Source organism: Amblyomma mixtum, chromosome 3, assembly GCF_055824585.1.
Source record: "Amblyomma mixtum isolate Tamu chromosome 3, ASM5582458v1, whole genome shotgun sequence".
Taxonomy (NCBI): domain Eukaryota; kingdom Metazoa; phylum Arthropoda; class Arachnida; order Ixodida; family Ixodidae; genus Amblyomma; species Amblyomma mixtum.
In genome coordinates, this window is record NC_143014.1 from 139,915,652 (window position 1) to 139,935,708 (window position 20,057).

The window sequence follows — 20,057 nt, forward strand, 5'->3', positions numbered from 1 at the left end:
CTTGACTTTTATGGAACCTATTTGAGGCAACAAAATTGGGTGCAGTTGTTTTTTTTTTTTTATCTGAAATTGAAGAGAGATATATTTAACACGTTAGCTACGAAGTGCTGGGGGTGAGGTATGGTGTAGTTCTCATGAATATCTCTGATGCTTGTGTCCGAACTAGATGTTGCTTCCTGCCCTAGATTGCAGCTCAGCCTTCAAAAGCACTTTCGCTGTAAGCAGCTGCACCCCTCAATGTTCCTAGATTATTTGGTTTTTCCAGTGTCGAGAATGCTGCAGAAACCAATGTTCTTTTAAAAGGTTGGTGGCTTACGTCCAAATTCAAGTTCTAATTAAGTCCATGATGCAGTGTTCAAGCATCTTTTTGAGCTGGGGCAGTGCCGCTTTAATGCTTTTTCAGTGGTGTCAAGTTGAGGCAGATCACAATAGGTAACCACCATTGGCACTAGTACAGTGGTCTGCCACTAGGCTGTGCCATGCAGATACCTGGCCACTAATGCGTACTTGCACATACCTTGCTTACATAGTAGTGGCTTGCAGCCCTGATAGTTTTAGGTGGCGCAGAATGTGAAGGCTTTGAGTGCCTTGACAGTGCCTGACAGTTGAAGGTAAACAAGCGCATCCATTGTCATGATTCTCATCACTCTCCTCAAACAAAGTCCAAGGAATCTTCATGCCTAATGATTGTAGGAACATAAAGTATTAAAAAAAGTGTCATGAAGCTTTTGAGCTGTACATATGTATAGGGTAGCGAGTGTACTATCGCACGCCATAGTACTTGCAACGCGCCACCTTCTTCGTAGCGCTCTAGCGGCTGATCTCGCAGCAAGGCAAAAAAGGCGAGGGTTTGCCATTCCAGAGATGTGTGTCGCCCCTGAGCCCTCCCTTATCCTCCTCCTCCTCTCGCAAACTAGCATTGAAGCGATAAACGGGTACGCCGATGAGTGCTCTTGGAATGCCCTAGCTCAGGGGCAACGCGCATCTTAGGAATGGCCAAACCCTCGCCTTTATTTTTTCACACACGTCACATGCTTCGCTGTGAGCTCGCCCCCCAGTGCTCTGCGGCATACTCGGGAGCGTTGCAAGTCATACTGCGTGCGATGGTACACTTGCCGTGAAAAGTAAATGTAATGCAACTTTGTCAAAAATTTTAATTTCTTTAAATTCGAAGCAAAATGGTCCATGTTGGTTGGTGCGCAGCGCAATTCGCACAGTCACAATTAGGCTGCACATATGTATTCAAGGATGCATGAATTTGGGGGGAGTGATTAAATTTTTTCGTTAATATTGCCTTCCATTTACTTTTGACGGCACCTGTACATGATCTCTGCTATCCACTTGTGTACTTCAGTCGCATGTGTTTTTCAGTGCAAAGAATTCGCGAACTTATGCAGTTCTGCCTGTGCAGTAATGTTTGCTATCGTGTCTATGTGGTGGTCTTCTTCCATTAGTGAGTGCATGCAGTGGTGGCAGTGCTTCAAGCGTGTAGATTGTGACTAGACTGCATATGACATAGGTCTGTCTGAAGCGCATGTTTGTTATGCTGTGTTTGCAGTGCTGGTGTTTTTTCTCAGTATTGGCTGCAGGTGCAATGGATAGTCTTAAAAGACTCTGTCCTTTTCCTTTCCCACAAATATTTCTTGAATACTCTTTCTATTTCATAACTTCGTGTAGCAGGACGTAGTGGTGGGTGTCCAGTTGTCATGAAGACTGATGTCAACAGGAATTTCGTAAAATGCCTACCTGTCCCACTAACTTCTTTTTTTGCCTGATTTGTGTTGGGGCTTATTAGAGTAAGATGTTCTAATGCGTGGTCACTAATTCATAAAACATACCAGTAGATGAACTCAAATAGCACATCAGGTATTTCTGTCTATTACTAAAGTAACAAAAGTCCATGATCTTTGAAGGGCACTGCAAACTTATCACTAGTGCAACATGGGGAAGCAGCTCTTGGTGACTTACCCTACATCAATTCTGGAGAGTATGCAAGCTGTGTGAAGGTTCTTCACCTTTGAAGAATGCCACCAATTTATTGCCAGTACAACTTAGGAAGTGGTTTTGGTTCAGGCTACACACATCATATCGATTTCTGAAGGCTACTGGATTCCACCCTTTTATTAATTTAAAAATTGGTTTGAGGAAAGGAAGAGTGCAGCTACTGTGGCAATCCTCGGTGGACACCTCAACTCGCCGTAAGGGAAGGGATGAAGGAGGAAGTGAAAAGCGGAAGAGGGAAAAGGGGAGCTCTATAGGGCGGCTCCTGAATAATTTCTACCACCTGGGAATCTTTAATGCACTGACATCGTACAACACAATGGCCCCTTATGCGTTTCACCTCCATGGAAACATGGCTGCCACAGCTGGGATTGAACCAACATCCTTAGGCTGAGCAACCAAGAGCCCTAACCACTGAGCCACCGTGGCAGGTCACACACTTTGTGCTAAGGAACAGCATGACTCGGCAGCCACAGCATACCAATAGGCTGTTATTTCCGAACCCACATCCTTAGGCTCAGCAACCAAGAGCCCTAACCACTGAGCCACCATGGCAGGTCGGGCACTTTGTACTAAGGAGCAGCATGACTCGGCAGCCACAGCATACCAGTAGACTTATTTCCTTGTGTTAACAAAGGATATGTGGGGACTTGGGTATTGTTAAGAATAGATGTTGAGCAAACAGACATGCACTTAGGGCCTTTCAATTTTGGATAAAATCTGGTTTGACCTAATTTTTGCACTTCGAACGGATTCCTTAAATATCGGGTAGGACCAGGTAGGACCAATATCGGGTAGGACCAAAGGTGCCCCTCCTAGCGAACCAGGTTTTTTAATGCATAAACCTAAAGGCCTCGCAAGATAGTTAGTGGATATCGTGTACTTATTCCAGTTGGGTGTTTTCAGTTAACTTATAATGTTAAACCTCTTTCAGCGCTTGTTATGACCTGGCTTAATTTGAGGATAAGTTGGAAGCGTGTGTTTTAGAAATGAGAGGCCAAAAATAGCTACCGACCAGATGTCTTATTGGCATCATTGTATCAAGCACTACTCGTGCATGTGTCGCTGCAGTGTTAAATGAAGGCAGGAGATGGTAACGTATGCGGCAATATAATTGAAATAAATGAGGAAAAAAATCTGCTTTTTTAGTCGCTTTTCTGAATACACCTTCCACTTATAGTCTTCATGAATATAATGAGGGCAAAGTTCAGAGTCTTCTGTCCCACGTTAAAACAGACGCTAATAGTACAATTTTTTTGCTGCAAAAGATGTCCAGAAAAACTTGAATTATAGAGCTTTTTGATGAATAACCTGAATTGTACCCATGTTAGAGCGGAAAATTTTTCACCCAGTTTTTACCTCCGAACTCTAGAAATAAATAAAACCCCTGAAATTCCTATGTGGGCTGCAGGTGTGTCATCATAGAGGTTTTGATGCAAGCTTTCAAACTGCCAAGGCACCCTAGCTTGGCTTATTGACAGGAAATTGGTGAGCGTATTTCATGTAGTGCATCAAAAAAAGCGTGGGCACAGAAAAACATGTGACGCTTGTATGATTGCTCTTCTTCCTCTGTGTCCCTTTCATATGTGTTTAGTTGTTGTATACTCATTATTTGGGTACAGCTCTCCGAGCAAGTGTTATTTAAAACGCACATCAATTAGTACATCGGTCTCCTCTTTGCCTGGCACCATTGCTGTGGACAGTGCAAGAGGGAAGTAGTGACGCTGTAGAGGCATGTTTTTGTTGGCACGTTTTTGTAGGAACTGGAAAGTATTGAAGGGGCAATGGCTGTGGTCAGCTGGTCATGTTACATGCTTGATATGTGGTTTTGCATTTTTCTCTTAGCATGTGAATACATGTGCGTTTAAATCATTGTGCTGAAACTACGCCCTGCGTATATCCCATGTGCATGGGATAAGCTCGTCAGAAATGGCACTAGTTTTACTTAGCTGAAACATTTTGTGAAACATTCTTGCAGACAATGATTGTCCCTGCAGGATTTGTGGGCATCCTTTAAACAGCTTATCATCTTGATGCTAGTGTAACATAAGGGCTACTGCCGGAGTGTTTTGGCTGCGTTTAGGCAAAAAAGGCTTCCTGCTCTGGCGTCTGGATTTTCGCTTATCACATAAGGGTTGCTTTTGAGTGCCGACATCATACTTAGACAAAAACTAGTTGGATTTTTTTTTTATTTTTTCAGCGGTGTTCTGCATAAAGTTGGTTAGATTTGACGGAGGAATCCTTGCTTCAGCTGCATCAGTTTTACAGAATGTATTACTGCGTTATCGGGTTTTGTTTAGCTCTTTTCAAGCATGAGAACCCTTCCATTTCATTTTAACGTGTATGTGTTTTCTCACTCCTGCTCATGCTGCACCAACTACTTATCATGCTCTTAGTTTGCACCTTACTGCGGTGATGCAAAGCTGCGTACACACTGTCATGGAAATATCTTTGGTGCCAGGGCAACTTTGTTGCTCACCTACAGGTTAGCCTCTTATAGTCATCACACCAGGAGCATATATTAGACAGGCTCGTCACAGACTACTACTCTATCAAGAACGTTCACTGACCCCTTCATTAATGGCATTTACTTGGCGTTGAACACGTGCAGTAAAAGTGCTCTTAATGCCAGCACATCTTAGACAAGTATGTAATTGCTTGGCGCCAACTTGATATGCCACTCACTTGAAGCACCATTAACTTCTGTGATTTCTTTGCAGGGAATGCTTTGGAATGCTACTGCCTCGGGAGCTGCCCTGATGGCTCCTACAATGGTACATGTGCTGCTCCACCAGACAGTGACTGTTTCAGTGCTGTTGAGGAGGTTCTCAATCCAGAAACTGGGCAACTAGAACCTGAACGAACATATGGCTGCTTACCATCTGAAGAAGGCAGCATTATGTGGGTATGTGGCTTGGCACTTAAGCCAGGAAGCTACCGCTGCTCCTCGTTTTTTTCGTTCACACCTTTTGCTCTTTTTTTTTTACTGCGTTGGCGGCGGCCATGTTTCAACGGAGGCAAAACGCAAAAGGTGCCCATGTGCTGTGCTGTGTGAGGTCAGCGCACATTAAAGATCCCCAGGTGGTCGAAATTATTCCGGAGCCCTCCACTAAGGCATCTCTTTCTTTCTTCTTTCACTTCCACCTTCCTCCCTTCCCTTACGGCGCAGTTCGGGTGTCCCCTGATATGCAAGACAATTACTGCGCCATTTCCTTTCCTCAAAATGCAAGTTTTTCACTAGGACGCCTATTATCGGGAAACAGGCCTGCCACCTTTGTTGGCAGAGTAAAAATGGAGAGGGGGATGTGATGGGTGGCAAGGGGACACCAGGGTTGCCAATCAGTCGAGGGTGGGGAGAAAGGAGGGGGTACAGCGTGTCGCACTGTAATTGCTAGATTGGATCAGTAGAGAAGAGTGGCGGTACGGCATATCACACAATTCTCACGGTGTGAACCCGTCAGCTGCAGTGGCTGCTCCGTCGGAGGAGAGCCCCAATGCTGATGCATGCTCTGCCATGTGCATCGAAAGGATCATCTAAGGTTTTTTGTTGTGTTATGAAAGAGAAAATGACAGTTTACATTACAGGCAAATGGTCCTGTTTGACTCTGTGGCACCAGTCTTGGGTTGTCTTCTGCAGAGTCCATTTCTGTGGTACTTTGGCATCGCACAGTGTCCACTGCAGGCTGCCATCTGCTCTTCTGCAAAGAACATTCCAGACATCACCACTTTCTGCTAGCACATTCCGTCATAGGCAGTGAAGCAGTTTGTGGAATTGAGCGCTCTCGGTTCAGATTTTGTCATCAATATTGACAATGGAATGCTCTTTATATTTGTCAGGCTAGCTGCACTAACAATGAGGTCATGGTTCTTGGGAACAGCTTCAATTTGAGAGCAGTTTCAGTGCACGGAAAAGTGGCTATTTAACTATTTGAAGACAAACTTGTGCGATTTGTGTCAAGTTCAGCCAGTGAGCACAGCATAAACTCATTAATATGTTCTGCCTCATGATGTTGCAGTCTAAACATAGGCCTGACGAATCCCTGACTGTGCCGTTGTTGATTATAAGGCAATTTTCACTGGTCTATTTGGAGTGGCGTGCTGAATCTGCACCAGAGCTTGTGAGATGCGCCGTGTTTTGCTATGGCCAGTGGGCAACGACAACTAGGGCTGAACACGAGGAATGAGCCTCCCTGCTTACGTGTGCATACTGCTTTTTCTGATTTGTTGCGCTCTGTGGCATAGATGTATCTGGTTATTTTAGAGCATTTGTGAGGAGATTCAGGAAACATTTTTTTAATAAAAACCTCTGAGGGGACATAATTTCGCCATAGTCGCTGGCTCTGATCTCTGAGCTCCTTCAACTTCTTTCGGAATTAATTGGGGAAAGAAGCGTAACTCCTCGATTTGACGACACCATCAGAAATGCTAACAGATACCAATAGTTAACCATACACGTCTCGAATTGCAATAAAAATGGGCAAACATGGCCTGGCCACTCCGGAAGTGATGGCACCGCACCCTCATAGTTCCAGATCAACTACAGCAGATTAGGAGAGAGAGCTTAGCTGTGTAGCTAGTTGCTCCGAATGACTAGTGAAACTCCTGAATCCTATCAAGATAGGCCAATGGAACATGCATTCGCCGCCATGGAGCAAAAAAGGCTGCTGCATATCTACCAGCGGAATTCAGCATAATGTGTTCATTCGCTGCATAATCCAAGATGGCTTACCACATACTTACTGGTTAGTGTGTACCATTTTTCATTCTTCACCATGTACAGGGTCAGAGCAACTACTTGATTTGCAGTGTCACTGGTGCTGTGCTGAAGCTACGAAATGTTTTTCAATTTTTCACAAAGTAGTCAGTGTAGCGGACGATGATTTCGCCACCACTTCTCACGGCACAAACGATATGACAAAAAAAATGCATGGAAGCCACTGCACTGGCCAGATTCTTCACTGTGAAGTAGCGGCCTCTTGCTGCAAAACCATTGACAGATTACATCCTGCAACCCTGCTCAGCGTGCAGCTCATGATTCACGGGACGTTTTCCTGCTGTCCAGTGTTATAGCTGTATTATAACTGTGAGTGAGGCATTGTCTGTAAGAAAGGCATATTGAGGTTGGCTTTTAGTGTGAAATGTGTTACTATCTCTTTCGCACTGCCTTATACTCACTTCAAACCTAAAGCATTCAGATGTAGGGCCAAATGCACCTGTGCTGCATGCTACTTAATGCAAAATGTATTTGTTGCATGATTTGGAAAAAACGCCTGCATTGAGCACAATTTCGTTTATTTTTAATTACTATTATCAGTTTTTTTTTGACAACTGCTAACAGCACTAACAAAGAGCCACTATTCCAAAGAGGCATCTTGGGATTTCTGGTACATCGTGTGGGGCACTTCTGACTGTTTGCAATGTGTTTCAAATGAATTGGAGAGCGCCAAAACTTGTTAGCGAGGCAGTGTGTAAATTCAAAGTTACAGTTGTTTTTGCTACTATAAATGCGAGCACACAAGTTCACTGCCTGGTAGAGAAGCTTTCTCCAAGCCTGACTGACCTATGCTTTATTTGGTTATTGCTACAAGGCTGTGGCAGCAGCTAATGAACAAAAGGTTTTCTGCCCCTCGGTCAGATCATACTCGCTCTTTTTTTTCTTTAATGATAACTGTCATGTAATTTTTTTATATATATACACGGTACTGTCGGGGACAAAATTCCCCAGGACACACAATTGGCGACCAATGTGTGTAGCTTTGTTATCAGCCGGTGGTTGCAGGCCTCACTTGCAGAGGTGAAAGTTGCTCCTGTGTTCTATAATGTGTGCTCGTGAAATCAGCGGAACATTGGCGTGCTTTGCACCTCTGCGCCAAGATAGGTGGTTGCACTTCCTGGAGACTTTTGTCCCCAGTAGTACATGGATGAGTGAAGCCGACAGCCAAGTGCATCCTTTTCACATGTTCCCAACAGCTACCAAGCAGCCTTATGCTGTGCACCTTTGTGTAACGAACAGCTCAGTAACAACACCTACATCCTTTTTAGTGCCCCCAACAGCTATATGACCTCAAAGGGTTCTTGAAAGAAAGTATGCGGAGCCACAAATTTATTCCTGTCATGTAGCTCTGCTGCTTCGGCTAAGTGGGGCTCTCTGAAAGTGATGTCTCCAAGTGTTCCCTAACCAGGCTCATTTTGGAAAAGGAAGAGCGGGCAAAAGTATTAGCCAGCTTTTCTGTTCTATTCTACTTTTTTTTTTCCTTTGTTTTCCATCAGTTCATTGCAGTTTTTTTATTACTGTAGTTATTTTTGCCGTTCTTTGTTTCGCATTCATTTCTGTCATTTGTGGCCTTGCCACTAGCACTGAAACTTGTGAAAAGGTAGCTTTAGCAGGCTTTTTTTTTTATCAAATTTCTTTTTCTGTTTTGCTTTCAAATAGCTTAATGCCTGAATCTTTTCGTCAACAAGTTTGTTTTTGCCACTATTAAGGTCACTCGAGAAGCATCCATACAAGGACAGTCTGTTTTAATGCTTGTTTGTCAGTTGCACACTAGATTTTTAAGCAGTTGAATGATGTAAAGGGGACTCTCATGTGCTGTATATTTATGTGACCTCAGTTTTGTGCTTTGAAGGTGCTGCTCCATGCGATACTGAATTCAGCTTGACTGCAGCATGACACAGGACATGATGGATTAGTGCCTGTGGCATTGTGCTGTTGCGCACCGAGGTTGTGGGGTCATTCCCAGTTGTGGGAGCTTCACTTCATAGCAAGCAAGGTGCAGCAGCATTTGTCTGCAGAGATTTTTATGCTTGTTGCCAGGTGCTTCATATTCATTCTCGGCCCGCCACTGAAGTGTGGGCCTTGTTGTTCTATTGGCTTTGGCATGAAGTTCTAATTGTTAACAGCACATGACAGAAGTTACGTTAAATATTTGTTGACTTCACTTGAAGAGGATTTCATGTGAACAGCACTGTTGATAAAAGAAATATATTGGATGTCTCCTGATGCATGATAGTTTATTCCAATTTTTATCATGGGATCCTCATAGAAAGCTTGTCATTATGACTTTCTCATTTTTTCTGCTTGTACTAAATTTATCGAGAGCATCTCATACCAGTTGGCATCATAGAAATACATGCAAGACTTTCGAGCAAGGTGTTTTCAAGACTAGTCTCTGTGAAGTTGCTCTGTGGTGATTCGTTTGTGAATTCTTTTCCTTTCAGTGCAAGGCTCACCTTGTGCCTCACAAGCTGCCAAAATCCATTGCGTGCTGCAGAGAGAGTGACCTATGCAACAAGTACCTGAAGCCCATGTACCATAAAAGAACTGATGACGGTCAGTGCATTTCTTACAGCCCCTTGTCTGTTGTGCGCACCAATGCCATGTTTTATCAATCCTGTGTTCTGTGTGACATCCAGGTTTATAGCTGCTTGCATGCATTCGTGCTACCTTTTTACAGTGATACTGTCTTTGCTTAGTTCCCTCAGTTTTTGCGTATTCATTGGCACCATCAGCATCAATGTCCCATTTCTAGGTGAGGAGTAGCAAGGAGGAGAGCACATGTGGCAGCATGTACACAGCTGGTACTGAGGGGCGGTGCTCACTGACATCCGGTGGTTTTATATGTGCAACACACATCTAGCGGCACCACACATGGACACCAGCTGTGCCACCGAGGTGATGGTGGCTGTGCACATGCCTGCCAGTTGTAGTAGTTAGCTGCCACTTCATAAATAGGGGTGTTGAATGGTGGGTGCAGAACTGCAAATGTCAGCATGGATATCAGTATCATTGCCAATGTGACTTTGGCAAAGCCACTCTGCACCAGATGTTCTCATTGGTACAGTAATACCTCGTTAATACATACCCGTCTACCAAGTAGTTGTGGCTAAAACGTAGTTGTGAGAATTCCCCCGCTTAGCCACCTTTGAAACTCATGTACTATTGGCTGACCACTTAAGGCGTGGTAGCTGGTGGCTCATGAAATGCCTGCCGCTTAATGCATACTTGCCGTCGCAGTTTGGCAGGCGCCATGCTGTGACGCAAAACGTTTTCTGCCTTTCCGAAAAGCATTATCAACATGCGAACCGCTGGCAATACAGCATTTTGGCCATGTTCCGCGAGTGCGGCGATGCCCATGTCAATGAGCCCACGAAGCGTCGGCCGCTTCTGTGTTCTTGCACATGAACGCATCGCCGAGTAATATTGCTGCGAGCCCATCACAGTAACCATCACCATCCACCCTACCCATGTCACCTCGCGACCTCACCGCCTCGCGCTAGCCTCGCACTGCGTGCCGTTGCATTGTGGATGTGTTGATAGTTGCCAACACGCCTTTTTGTGGTGGCGTCCTTTGTTCCGAGCTGGTACTGTGCAAAGTGTAAAACTGTTGTTGCGTCAGTGTGTGTGCAAACGGTCGGCACTGTGCCGAAACCTACTTGACCGAAGTATTGCGCACTGACAGTGAAAGAGAAGTTGGACGTTATTCGTTTCATTGAAAATGGAACACTAACGTGTGCGTCGGACTTTCCCTTGAAAAGAAAATGAAGCTGCCTGGTTTTAATTTTTGCTGCTTCCATAAATACTAGACATGCTGATTCCTAAATATTTCGGCTCAATATGTAGTCTGCATTGAATAAAGCCCGTTCGAAATGACTGCCTTTTTGCTCTCATGAAACGACCATGCGACGCTGTCGGCCGGCACACGCATTACTCGACTGCGTCATCTTAAGATCTTTAGAAATGTACAGATATTTTTAACTTTCATTTTCTCTAAAATAATATCTTTATGAAAAATTCAGAAAGTAAAACAAAGTTCTCCAATTATTTGCACATGTTATTGTACTCCATTAAGCTGCAGCACGTGGTCGTAGATCGGTCACGGACCTGGGACCGGTTTCGGTTCTGCTTCTCCATCCTCCGTGACTCCAGTATCAGTGGCTATATATATATAGCCTTGCTTACATGATCCTATCTAGGTGGTGTTTACAGCGGTGGTTTGAATCGGAGAATCTAGCTGAGCAAGGTCAGCCCATCTCCTCTCTGTTTACATGAACTCGTTACGAACAAGTCAGCTATCGTGGCGCACCTCGGCTCCGAGCTTCTCTTCTTCACGGCAGAAAAATGCTTTCCCCAAGCGTGAAAGAGGATTAGGCATAATTTACGGAGGGGGCCGCAAGTCAACCCACCCCTTGGAAATGATGACTCAAGTCCACAACCGGGTTCGGGAGGTTCACGGTCAGGGCTTCTGCAGGTAGAGTTGTTGCGGGCTCTCAGCATGACTGCTACTTGTCGGGCGCGCGACGCGCCGTTGCGAACGACATAACAACGACCGACAGAAGCTCGCCGCCTGCGTCCAACTAATACTAATATGTTACTAATATAGCTAACTCAGCCAATCGCGTCCTTGGCTACTTACGGCGTAACTTTTCCATAGCACCCCCTTCCGTCAAACTAATTGCCTATATATCACTTGTCCGACCTAAACTAGAGTACGCCAGTTCTATATTCGATCCTCACCAAACCAACCTGTCGAATTTACTGGAATCTATTCAAAATCGCGCTTCACGATTTATTCTTTCAGAGTACTCATATCGCACTAGTGTAACTGGACTAAAATCTCGACTTGAACTTCGTACCCTAGCATCCCGTCGTCAACTAGCTCGCCTTTCTCTTTATCATACATTTTTTCACAGCTTGCCACCGAACAACGCACTCATCCGCCCAGCCCATCGTTTATCCCGTCACAGCCATCTCAGAGCAGTCTACCCCCAGCGCGCCCATACCACAACGTTCCAAAAATCATTTTTCCTCCGTGCTGCCCTGGACTGGAACGACCTTCCCGGCCATATCGCTTCCCTTGAAGATCTTCAACAGTTCAAGACTGCCATCGAAAATCATTTTCTTTTGTCATAACTGCCGTACTCCCCGCCCACCCCTCATGTAATACCCCTTAAATGGGGCCTTTGAGGACTTAATAAATGAATGAATGAATGAATAAATGAATTGTTGCCTTCCTGCAGAATATGGACCAACAGTGTACCTCTACAAGGATCCTTATCTGCAGATTGTCATCTTCATCGTTGTACTGGGTGTGGCACTGTGCCTCGTTTTGATTGGCTACATATTTTACACAAGGTAAGATGTAGATGGATACAGGGGGTGGTGCTCAGGCCAGTCACACATTGTTTCTTATTGTTTTCCTTTTTTTGTTTCTCTTTTCTTTTGCTTTGATCTTTTGGGAGTTTGGGGGGGTGACATTTTTTACTGACTTGCAGGTTGAAATGTTTTGGGTAAACCATGCAGCCTGAGTGAAATGCTGCTGGAACTGAGGACATTTTTATGTGCTGTTCTCTTCCCTTTTTTTTTTGTGCATAGGAGAATGCCTTGGTTCTGAAACCAAGCTGTTGCATTCTATGAACGTGGATTTTTTTTGCCAGTGGTTTGCTTCAACACCTGTAGCTTCTTTGTTGTTATTGAGAAGTGAAGTTTTATGTTTGCAATTCACCACAACTTCGCTATCAATAGTCAGCAACAAATTTTCGGGGCTCTCCGTGAACTGCGGAAGTGTTTGAAAACTTTAGTTTGAAAGAAACCTCTTTACTTCTGCTTCTAAATGCAAAGTGGCTAGAGGAAGGGTTATTATTTCCTGCACATTTTGATGTTTTGCACCACCCTGAATCTTGGTGCAATTCATGTACTCGGAAGCAGATAATGACTGCGTTCGTGACATCAGTGTTCACTTGCTGGACTGCCATTGGCTTGTCATCGGTGAGCACATTTAATGAAGCAAATTCTAGGAGCAACAGTGAATGCACCACAGCAGAAACTGTGCTGTGATTGCAGAAGTAGAATGCAGAGCCACCAAATGCCTGAGGCAGGTTATTCTTCAATGTTGGCTTGTGGTGTTTGGAATGAAACAGCAACCTCGAAACTGGTGATATGTTAATGTTTACACTCTTCAATGACTTGCAGGGAAATTTCCAGTTATGTGTTTTTTGGTGTATGTGGTCGCGAACCACTTCAAAGTGCCCCGCCTTATTGTTCTACTCATGGTTGTGGCATAGCTGTAAGGCTGCCACGTGCAGCACTGCTTTGGGGTGAAAGGACGTGGCAACGAAAAGTTCCACAAACAGTGACTTCTTATCAAGTATGCGCTAAAAGATATCCAACAATGACACGAGCTCTCAGTAGCACATGTGCAGTGCATTTGGCATGTCAGCTCGTGGAAGGTGCTGCTTCCGCCATTTAACGGGCCTTATTTCAACTGATTTTCTTTCCCCCTAAAGTTCAGATTAACAAGGTTCTACTGTACAAATTAAATGGCAGCTAAGCTATTGGTTGCAGTGCTCCAGTGAGTGCAAATGCACTGTGAAAAAATGAGTGATCGGTCGCAACACATTCAAAATTTCAGTCACCCTTTTAAGGTGGCCTGTGGGTGGTCCTATGAAGTCAGAATAATCAAGTACATCTGAAAAAGAACGAGTCAAAATTTTTGGTTGGCAACTGGGTCTGGATGTTGTTATGCGGCATGAAAAATGCGGGCAGGGTGGGGGGATCTTGCTGTGAACTCTTTTTGTGGTGGTTGAATTCTCAGATAAGCTGAACATTTGGGCCCTTGTTCAGCTTCCCATAGATGTAGTGCAAAGGGAAAAAAAAAATAGTCTGGTTTAAAGCAACCATTAAACTCTTCACACTGTAAACACATACACTTTAACTCAAAAGAATTATGCTAAGCTCAGTAGCACGACTTTCAACATGCAAGCGGTGGCACCTTTGCGAACATCATAGAGAGTCCTTTTGACCTTCTTCTCCCTCTACAGGCACAAGAAGGCACTGGAGAGCCGCAGCTTTTTTGCTTCTGGATGCCATGAGCCATTCCTCCCCATTGATGAAGGAGGACCATGTCTCAAAGATCTTATTGAGCACTCTATCACTTCTGGTAGCGGATCGGGCCTGCCTCAGCTGGTGAGTGCAATGCAAGCAGAGGGTAGCTACTCCTGCATGACTCATTTCGCAGTCGCTAGTTCGTGCCTGATTGGATTCTGAGAAATTTGTCCTTATTTTTAGAACATAGGCACACATGTAAGTAGTCTCAATTTTCATTTACAGCAGAACCCCGCTGTAGAAAACTCTCGTATGGTAAAAACACTGGTATGGTCCAAGGATGTCTGCTAATTTGGCTACTTACTAAACACATAGTGTTGGTTTAGAAAAATGCATAGAAATACACCTTCCATGGTGCTGTAATCATTCTATTATGTACCTGTGATTTATTTGCAGTTGTCACAGTATGTTGCAGCAGAATCTCGATGATACGAATTCCTCGGCAGCACACAAACTATTGCTATCATCCTAAATTCGTATGATCCAAAACAAGCCAACTTTAACAACAAAAACTTTATTAGGCTTAACTACTTACTGCTGTAAATGTCTCTAATGCACTTCTGCACTTTCCTGCCCTCGATGTCGCTCACCAGCCCCATTTGAAACGCGTAAAACCATGCAGCGTTTTCGTCGCTCACTTTGCCGGCACCGATGGTGCGGCGCAGGACATCAAGAGCGGGAAAGGTTTCTGCCAGTGATGGCGGTTGGTTCAGGCTTCTCGAGTTCATCTTCGTCTGCTTCATTGAATAACTCTTCCATGGTTCTTAACCCGCATGTAGCAACGTCATCATCCGCAGTTAAGAAGTCGCGAGCCGAAGCTTGAATTGCGAGACTGTCTCGGCCTTCAATCGTGAAATCCTTACTGGGCTCTTGATTAATCATCTCCCGTAGGAGCCACATCAGGTACCATGTTAAATCCACATTTTTAAAACAATTCGAGATTGCGCCTGTAGTCGCATTGTCCCAAGACATGGCTAGGAAGTGCATTGTGTCTAACAGACTTATTCGCAAATTCACATCTTTGCTCTCAATTTTCGCTAGAAGATGTGTCACTAAGAGTCCTTTGAAGTCATGCTTAACATTGCGAATGATTCCCGTGTCTAGTGGCTGCAGATGGCTGGCGTTTTTGATCGCATAGTGTTCGCTGGCAGGAACCTGACTGTGATGTTATTGAAGGTCATTTGCTTTGGGTGGGAAGAACACTGGTCGACAAAAAGTAAAATCCTTCGGTTTTTGGATGCCATTTTACGGTCCAGGTTTGTGAGGAACTCGCGAAATAAATCTGCAGTCATCCAGGCCTTTCGGTTCCCTCTGTGCAGAGCAGGCAGACGTCCTGTCGGGCATTGAGTTCGTTTGAAGACAAAGGGTTTGCATGGACACGTTGTCATCTTCCATGGCCTCATCTCATTTGTGCATTCTCATTCTTATGAACTGAAATTTGCCACCAAACCCGATTTTACACATCTTTTCTTCCCCCCCCCCCCCCCCCCCACACACACACACACACACACAAAAAAAAAAGTGGGAAAACAGGGTACAAGATTTGAGAGAAAGCCTGATGTGCATTTCGGGGAAGGCTCATTGTGAGCCCACTATAAACTAAAGGTGTAATTGGCATCTGCTTGAGCACAGCCTTATTGCTACATATTAAAGGGACAGTGAGGAGAGCTCTATTAATATTTTTTTAAAGCAAAATCCGATAGTTTGGCATTTCATGGCTTTGTTGCCACTTGGCCGGCAGCAAAAGATGCATTTATTTCTAAGAAATTTGGATTCGAAGTTGAAAAAGTTTTTCCCGCCGCTCTGATTCAAACTTGGGATTCTCCTATGACGACACAGGACTAAGTGACGTGAAACATGACATGAAACATGATGTAACGCAGACTCCGTGATTTCTGGCGGCCAGCAATGCGGCCTAGCAGCAGCCGAAAAGAAAGCTACCGCCGGCCGCACGTTGAAGGCATCTATTGGCCGTCGCTAGCGTTGCTTCGTTTACGTTTGCACCGGTGTTTTGCCAGCGTTACGATGGATCCCGCTCTCGAAGTCGTCAACGAAGTTCTCGCAAATAGACGCCTTTAGCATACCGTGTACCTTGTTACCGTTAGCGGAATACCAGGAGCCCGCCTACCGCCGGTGAGCAGGCGCTGACTGGTCCCGATGCTGCAGGCGCGCGTAGCTGCTGGGTACGTGGCGCCATCTGGCGACGTCAAGGAGATTTGCGCATGCATTGGCTGCGCCTCAGTGATTCGTGGCTTCTCATGTCCCAGTGTTACTAGAAGCATTGGTTCTAGCAACACTGTTTTGTCCTATGACGTCATCACGCTTGTACTTGCGAGCTTGGCCTGTGGCAGCGATACATGTATTTTGGTTCTTGCTCTTGTCTACGTTACAAGAGCTTTGTTGTCAGTATTAGTGGCGTTTTTGTAATCAGGAGCTGGTATTCTATCGATACAAGCCAACTTGAATTTCTTCTCAGTGTCCCTTTAAAGGTGCAGTGAAGAGGATTTTGAGCTCGTTTTTTTGCCACGGGAACTCGATCTACACGTTCCGAGCATTCTTAGAAACTTCGACTTATTTCCCTGTGTGGCCAATTTCCCTAATTAAATCGAATTAACGTCCTGCTCCCGCCTTTATTTTTTTTAATTCTCCCTGTACGGTGGGCGTAGTCGACCAACGCGTGGAGTGCCTTTCAGCCAGCTCCGTGGAGGCTTTGCTTTCGCTTTATTTTGTTTTTTAGGTTTCCGTGATTAAATAGTTTCATTCGCAGATAATATAGCCGCAAAATAAGCCCGCAGAAATAAAAATACGCACGGACTATTTGCTACTTCGGATTACTGCGTATTACTCTGCCGATGGCAGAGGGGCAAGCCGCCACTGGACTGGGTGAAAGGCACTCCACGCGTTGGTCGACTCCGCCCACCGTACGGGGAGAATTAAAAAAAAAAGGCGGGAGCCGGACGTTAATTCGATTTAATTAGGGAAATCGGCCACACAGGGCAATAAGTCGCAGTTTCTAAGAATGCTCGGGTTGTGTAGATCGAGTTCTCGCGGCAAAAAGATGAGTTCCGATTCCTCTTCACTGCACCTTTAAAGCTGGAGGGGCAACACAACTCAGGGGCAACACAACAAAGGCAGGTCATTCTATCATCTCCTCTCCTGGGCAGTTGCCCTGCCAACTGAGCTAACCAGGACAGCTAGTAGCACTGTGCTAAGGTGCGCACGATGGGTTAGAATCTGTTGGAATCTTCTCTACTGTGGGAAATTCCCCTAAATACATTGGGTGCGCCCATGTTGTTGGTAACCTGAAAAGAGATGGAGACAGCTTTTGATAGTTAGAATTTGAAGAGAAAATTAGTTTGAATTGCCCAAAGTCTGAATTAAGGGAAGGGCCTTTAATTCACTTGATATGTGGAAGACCATAGCATTATCGTTCAAATAAACCACAGTTCAGATTAATCTGGCTTGAATTAACAAGAGTCCGCTGTATATGTGCCATGCAGGTCTCTGATTTAACACTTACCCACACGGACCTCAGGCTATTGTGGCTACCTTGATCAGGGCTGAAACATGCCAAGAAACAAAGCAACTGGTTATCATGAATATGCTGAGACCATGCCTAGTTCAAAACATTCTGCAAAGAAGGCTTGTTCCATAGCTGCTTTCTTGCTTTTATGCTTACAGGTCTCAGGAACAGCTTTGCTAACTTGAAGCAGCCATTTTGGGCATGAACGTTGCGTCCAGAACGTTGCGAAACTTGTTGACATAGAGGGAGGAAACATGCTTCAGTTCACAAGACTTGCTGTTATCAGCAGTGCCTTACCATTTTTTCCAATTCCGTGTGGTCACACTTATTCTTTATGTAATGCTCTTTCCCAGTCACCAACACAACGCAGTATGTTTTTTTTTTTTCCCTCATCTTGTGTTAAGTTTTGACTACTGTTCACTGTTTGAATTGTTCATGAAACTGAGTGCAAGCTATCATTTGGACAAAATTGTTTGTAGCAGAGTTTTCTGGCTGGCTAGTTGGTGGAATCGTTAATTTTCAAAAACTGCACGAGGAAACGGATGGAAAAATGAGAAGACATACACACTGCTCTGGGTGTGTCTTTTGCTGTGTGCCTTTTTTTTTTTCTCTTTCCATCCTTGTATTTTTGTGCAGTTTTGGAAAGTTATTTTAATGGCTATTCATTTGAAGATTTGGTCTTGAATATTCACACACCCTTTAATATACCTATACACTGCAGCTCTACTTCAGTGCGCATGTCCCTTGAGAAAAGTTTTATTTTTCGCTGTGATAATGCAGGTTCAACGCACAATTGCAAGGCAGATACAGATGATTGAAAGCATTGGAAAAGGGCGCTACGGAGAAGTCTGGAAAGCTCATTGGCGGGGAGAATATGTTGCCGTCAAGGTTTTCTTTACCACGGACGAGGCAAGCTGGTTGAGAGAAACTGACATTTATCAGACCATGCTTTTGCGTCATGACAATATCCTGGGTAAGCCCTTTTGCTTCTGTCTGTATGCATATTTTGCTACAACAGATCTCAAAAAGAGCTCTGTTCCCTCGCTCTGAAAAGTCATTGGCATCTTCTTGGTACTAAATGTGCCATGATAGTTGCCAACATGAAAACTGCTACAATGAAGTATTTTTTATTCCCGTTCAGCACCCTACTAGAGTTAATGCTTCAAAATTCTCATTATAGTGAATACCTTTTCATACATTAACGCGTGACGTGAAGCAACAGTAGCCAACTGTTTTGGCAAGGCAGGCCTTGAAGTGGCCGGAGATGAATGTCCGGAAGATTAAGATGACGATGAGTGCTTGGACGACGCGTTTCGCGACTTGTCCAATTTTCCCGGTGCTGTTCCGTCCGAAGTGACTGACAGCTAAGTTCAAGCGGTAGCTGACCTCGCTGATGAGGACATTGTGGCCGGAAGAGCTGGCGTTCAAGACGCCGATTCTAGCGACGATGAGGGCAGCTATGTTGTCGAAGAAACGCGTCCGTGCACAGCCACTGAACTGGCGTCAGCGTTCAGCCTGATTCGGCGCTGTTGCGGCGAAATGGAAGGCACTGGGCTGTCGCACCTGGACAGTCTCGAGAAGATCAAGACCAGTGTTTTGAACTTCGTTTCCCAGAGAAAAAAACAGCCCAAAATTAGTGATATTTTTTCCGCGAAATAAAGCGTTTTCACATTGCGTGCCCATACTGTGTGATTCGCGGCTGTTCCAAACGGTAAGCCACAATTTGTTATGATCGGGAGTGCAGTTTTAGCCTGTATCTGTATATAGAATTTTCGCTCTATTGAACTATTTTCTGATCCCCTTCGAATTCAATATATCCGGGTTCGACTGTATGTGAACCCTTCATGAAACACAGAGTCGCCTGTGGGGTGCTCGCATTTCATCCCTGAGGTTAGAACACTTCAAGGCTGAAGTTAAGTGCCGTTGGCATGCCATCTGTTGCATATAAGTGCCTGTGTGCAGGCTTTGTTGCTTCGGACATCCGAGGCACGGGCTCTTGGACCCAGATGCTGCTCATTACAAACTTCCACGAGCGTGGCTCTCTCCATGATTACCTGTCTACACATGCATTGGATCCGGATGATGCTGTCCGGCTGGCCCATTCAGCTGCATGCGGCCTGTCTCACCTGCACATTGAGATCATTGGCAAGCAAGGTAGGTAGCACCAGATGCCAGCGTGTGTTCTGCATGTGAGGTTGGATTGTTGGAGGAAAGTTGGCAGTCTCATTTTCAAACCAATGTTGAGAGCCACCTTGATTTCTATGGAAGCTTTTCAAAGGGTCATAAACACTGTCGTTTCACGGTGCATAATTGATTTGACTAACTGCATAGTTATGTGCCTGAAACATCTGTGCTTGTATATTGTGCACTGTGCTAACATACAGGGTGTTTCACCCATGACTTTACACAATTTTTAAAAATCGGCTTTTTGAGTTAGAGTAGCACTTTTTTCGGCACAGCATTGTCAGTGGTGTAGTGCATCAGATTACAACCAAGACATGCTAACTAGTGGGCTGGAAAATATTTACTAGAAAACAGTTTTTATAGATATAGCAATGAAATTTTGTCAGAGTACTCATGAGATTAATTCTGTTATGCTTTAAAAATATATAAATGCATTAAGAAATACCCAGACACATTGGTATGGTGCAG

At 44.7% G+C, this 20,057-nt stretch overlaps 1 protein-coding gene across 1 annotated transcript in view; it reads left to right on the plus strand.

The window, feature by feature from the left end:
• The window catches only part of LOC149352154 (bone morphogenetic protein receptor type-1B-like), a 40,918-nt gene that overhangs the window by 3,100 nt on the left and 17,761 nt on the right, over positions 1–20,057 (plus strand). The window contains exons 2-7 of the mRNA XM_089581310.1: positions 4,722–4,906; positions 9,220–9,331; positions 12,019–12,133; positions 13,819–13,963; positions 18,186–18,378; positions 19,368–19,559. Coding sequence (XP_089437436.1) covers positions 4,722–4,906; positions 9,220–9,331; positions 12,019–12,133; positions 13,819–13,963; positions 18,186–18,378; positions 19,368–19,559 — 942 coding nt within the window. The remainder of the gene's footprint in view (positions 1–4,721; positions 4,907–9,219; positions 9,332–12,018; positions 12,134–13,818; positions 13,964–18,185; positions 18,379–19,367; positions 19,560–20,057) is intronic.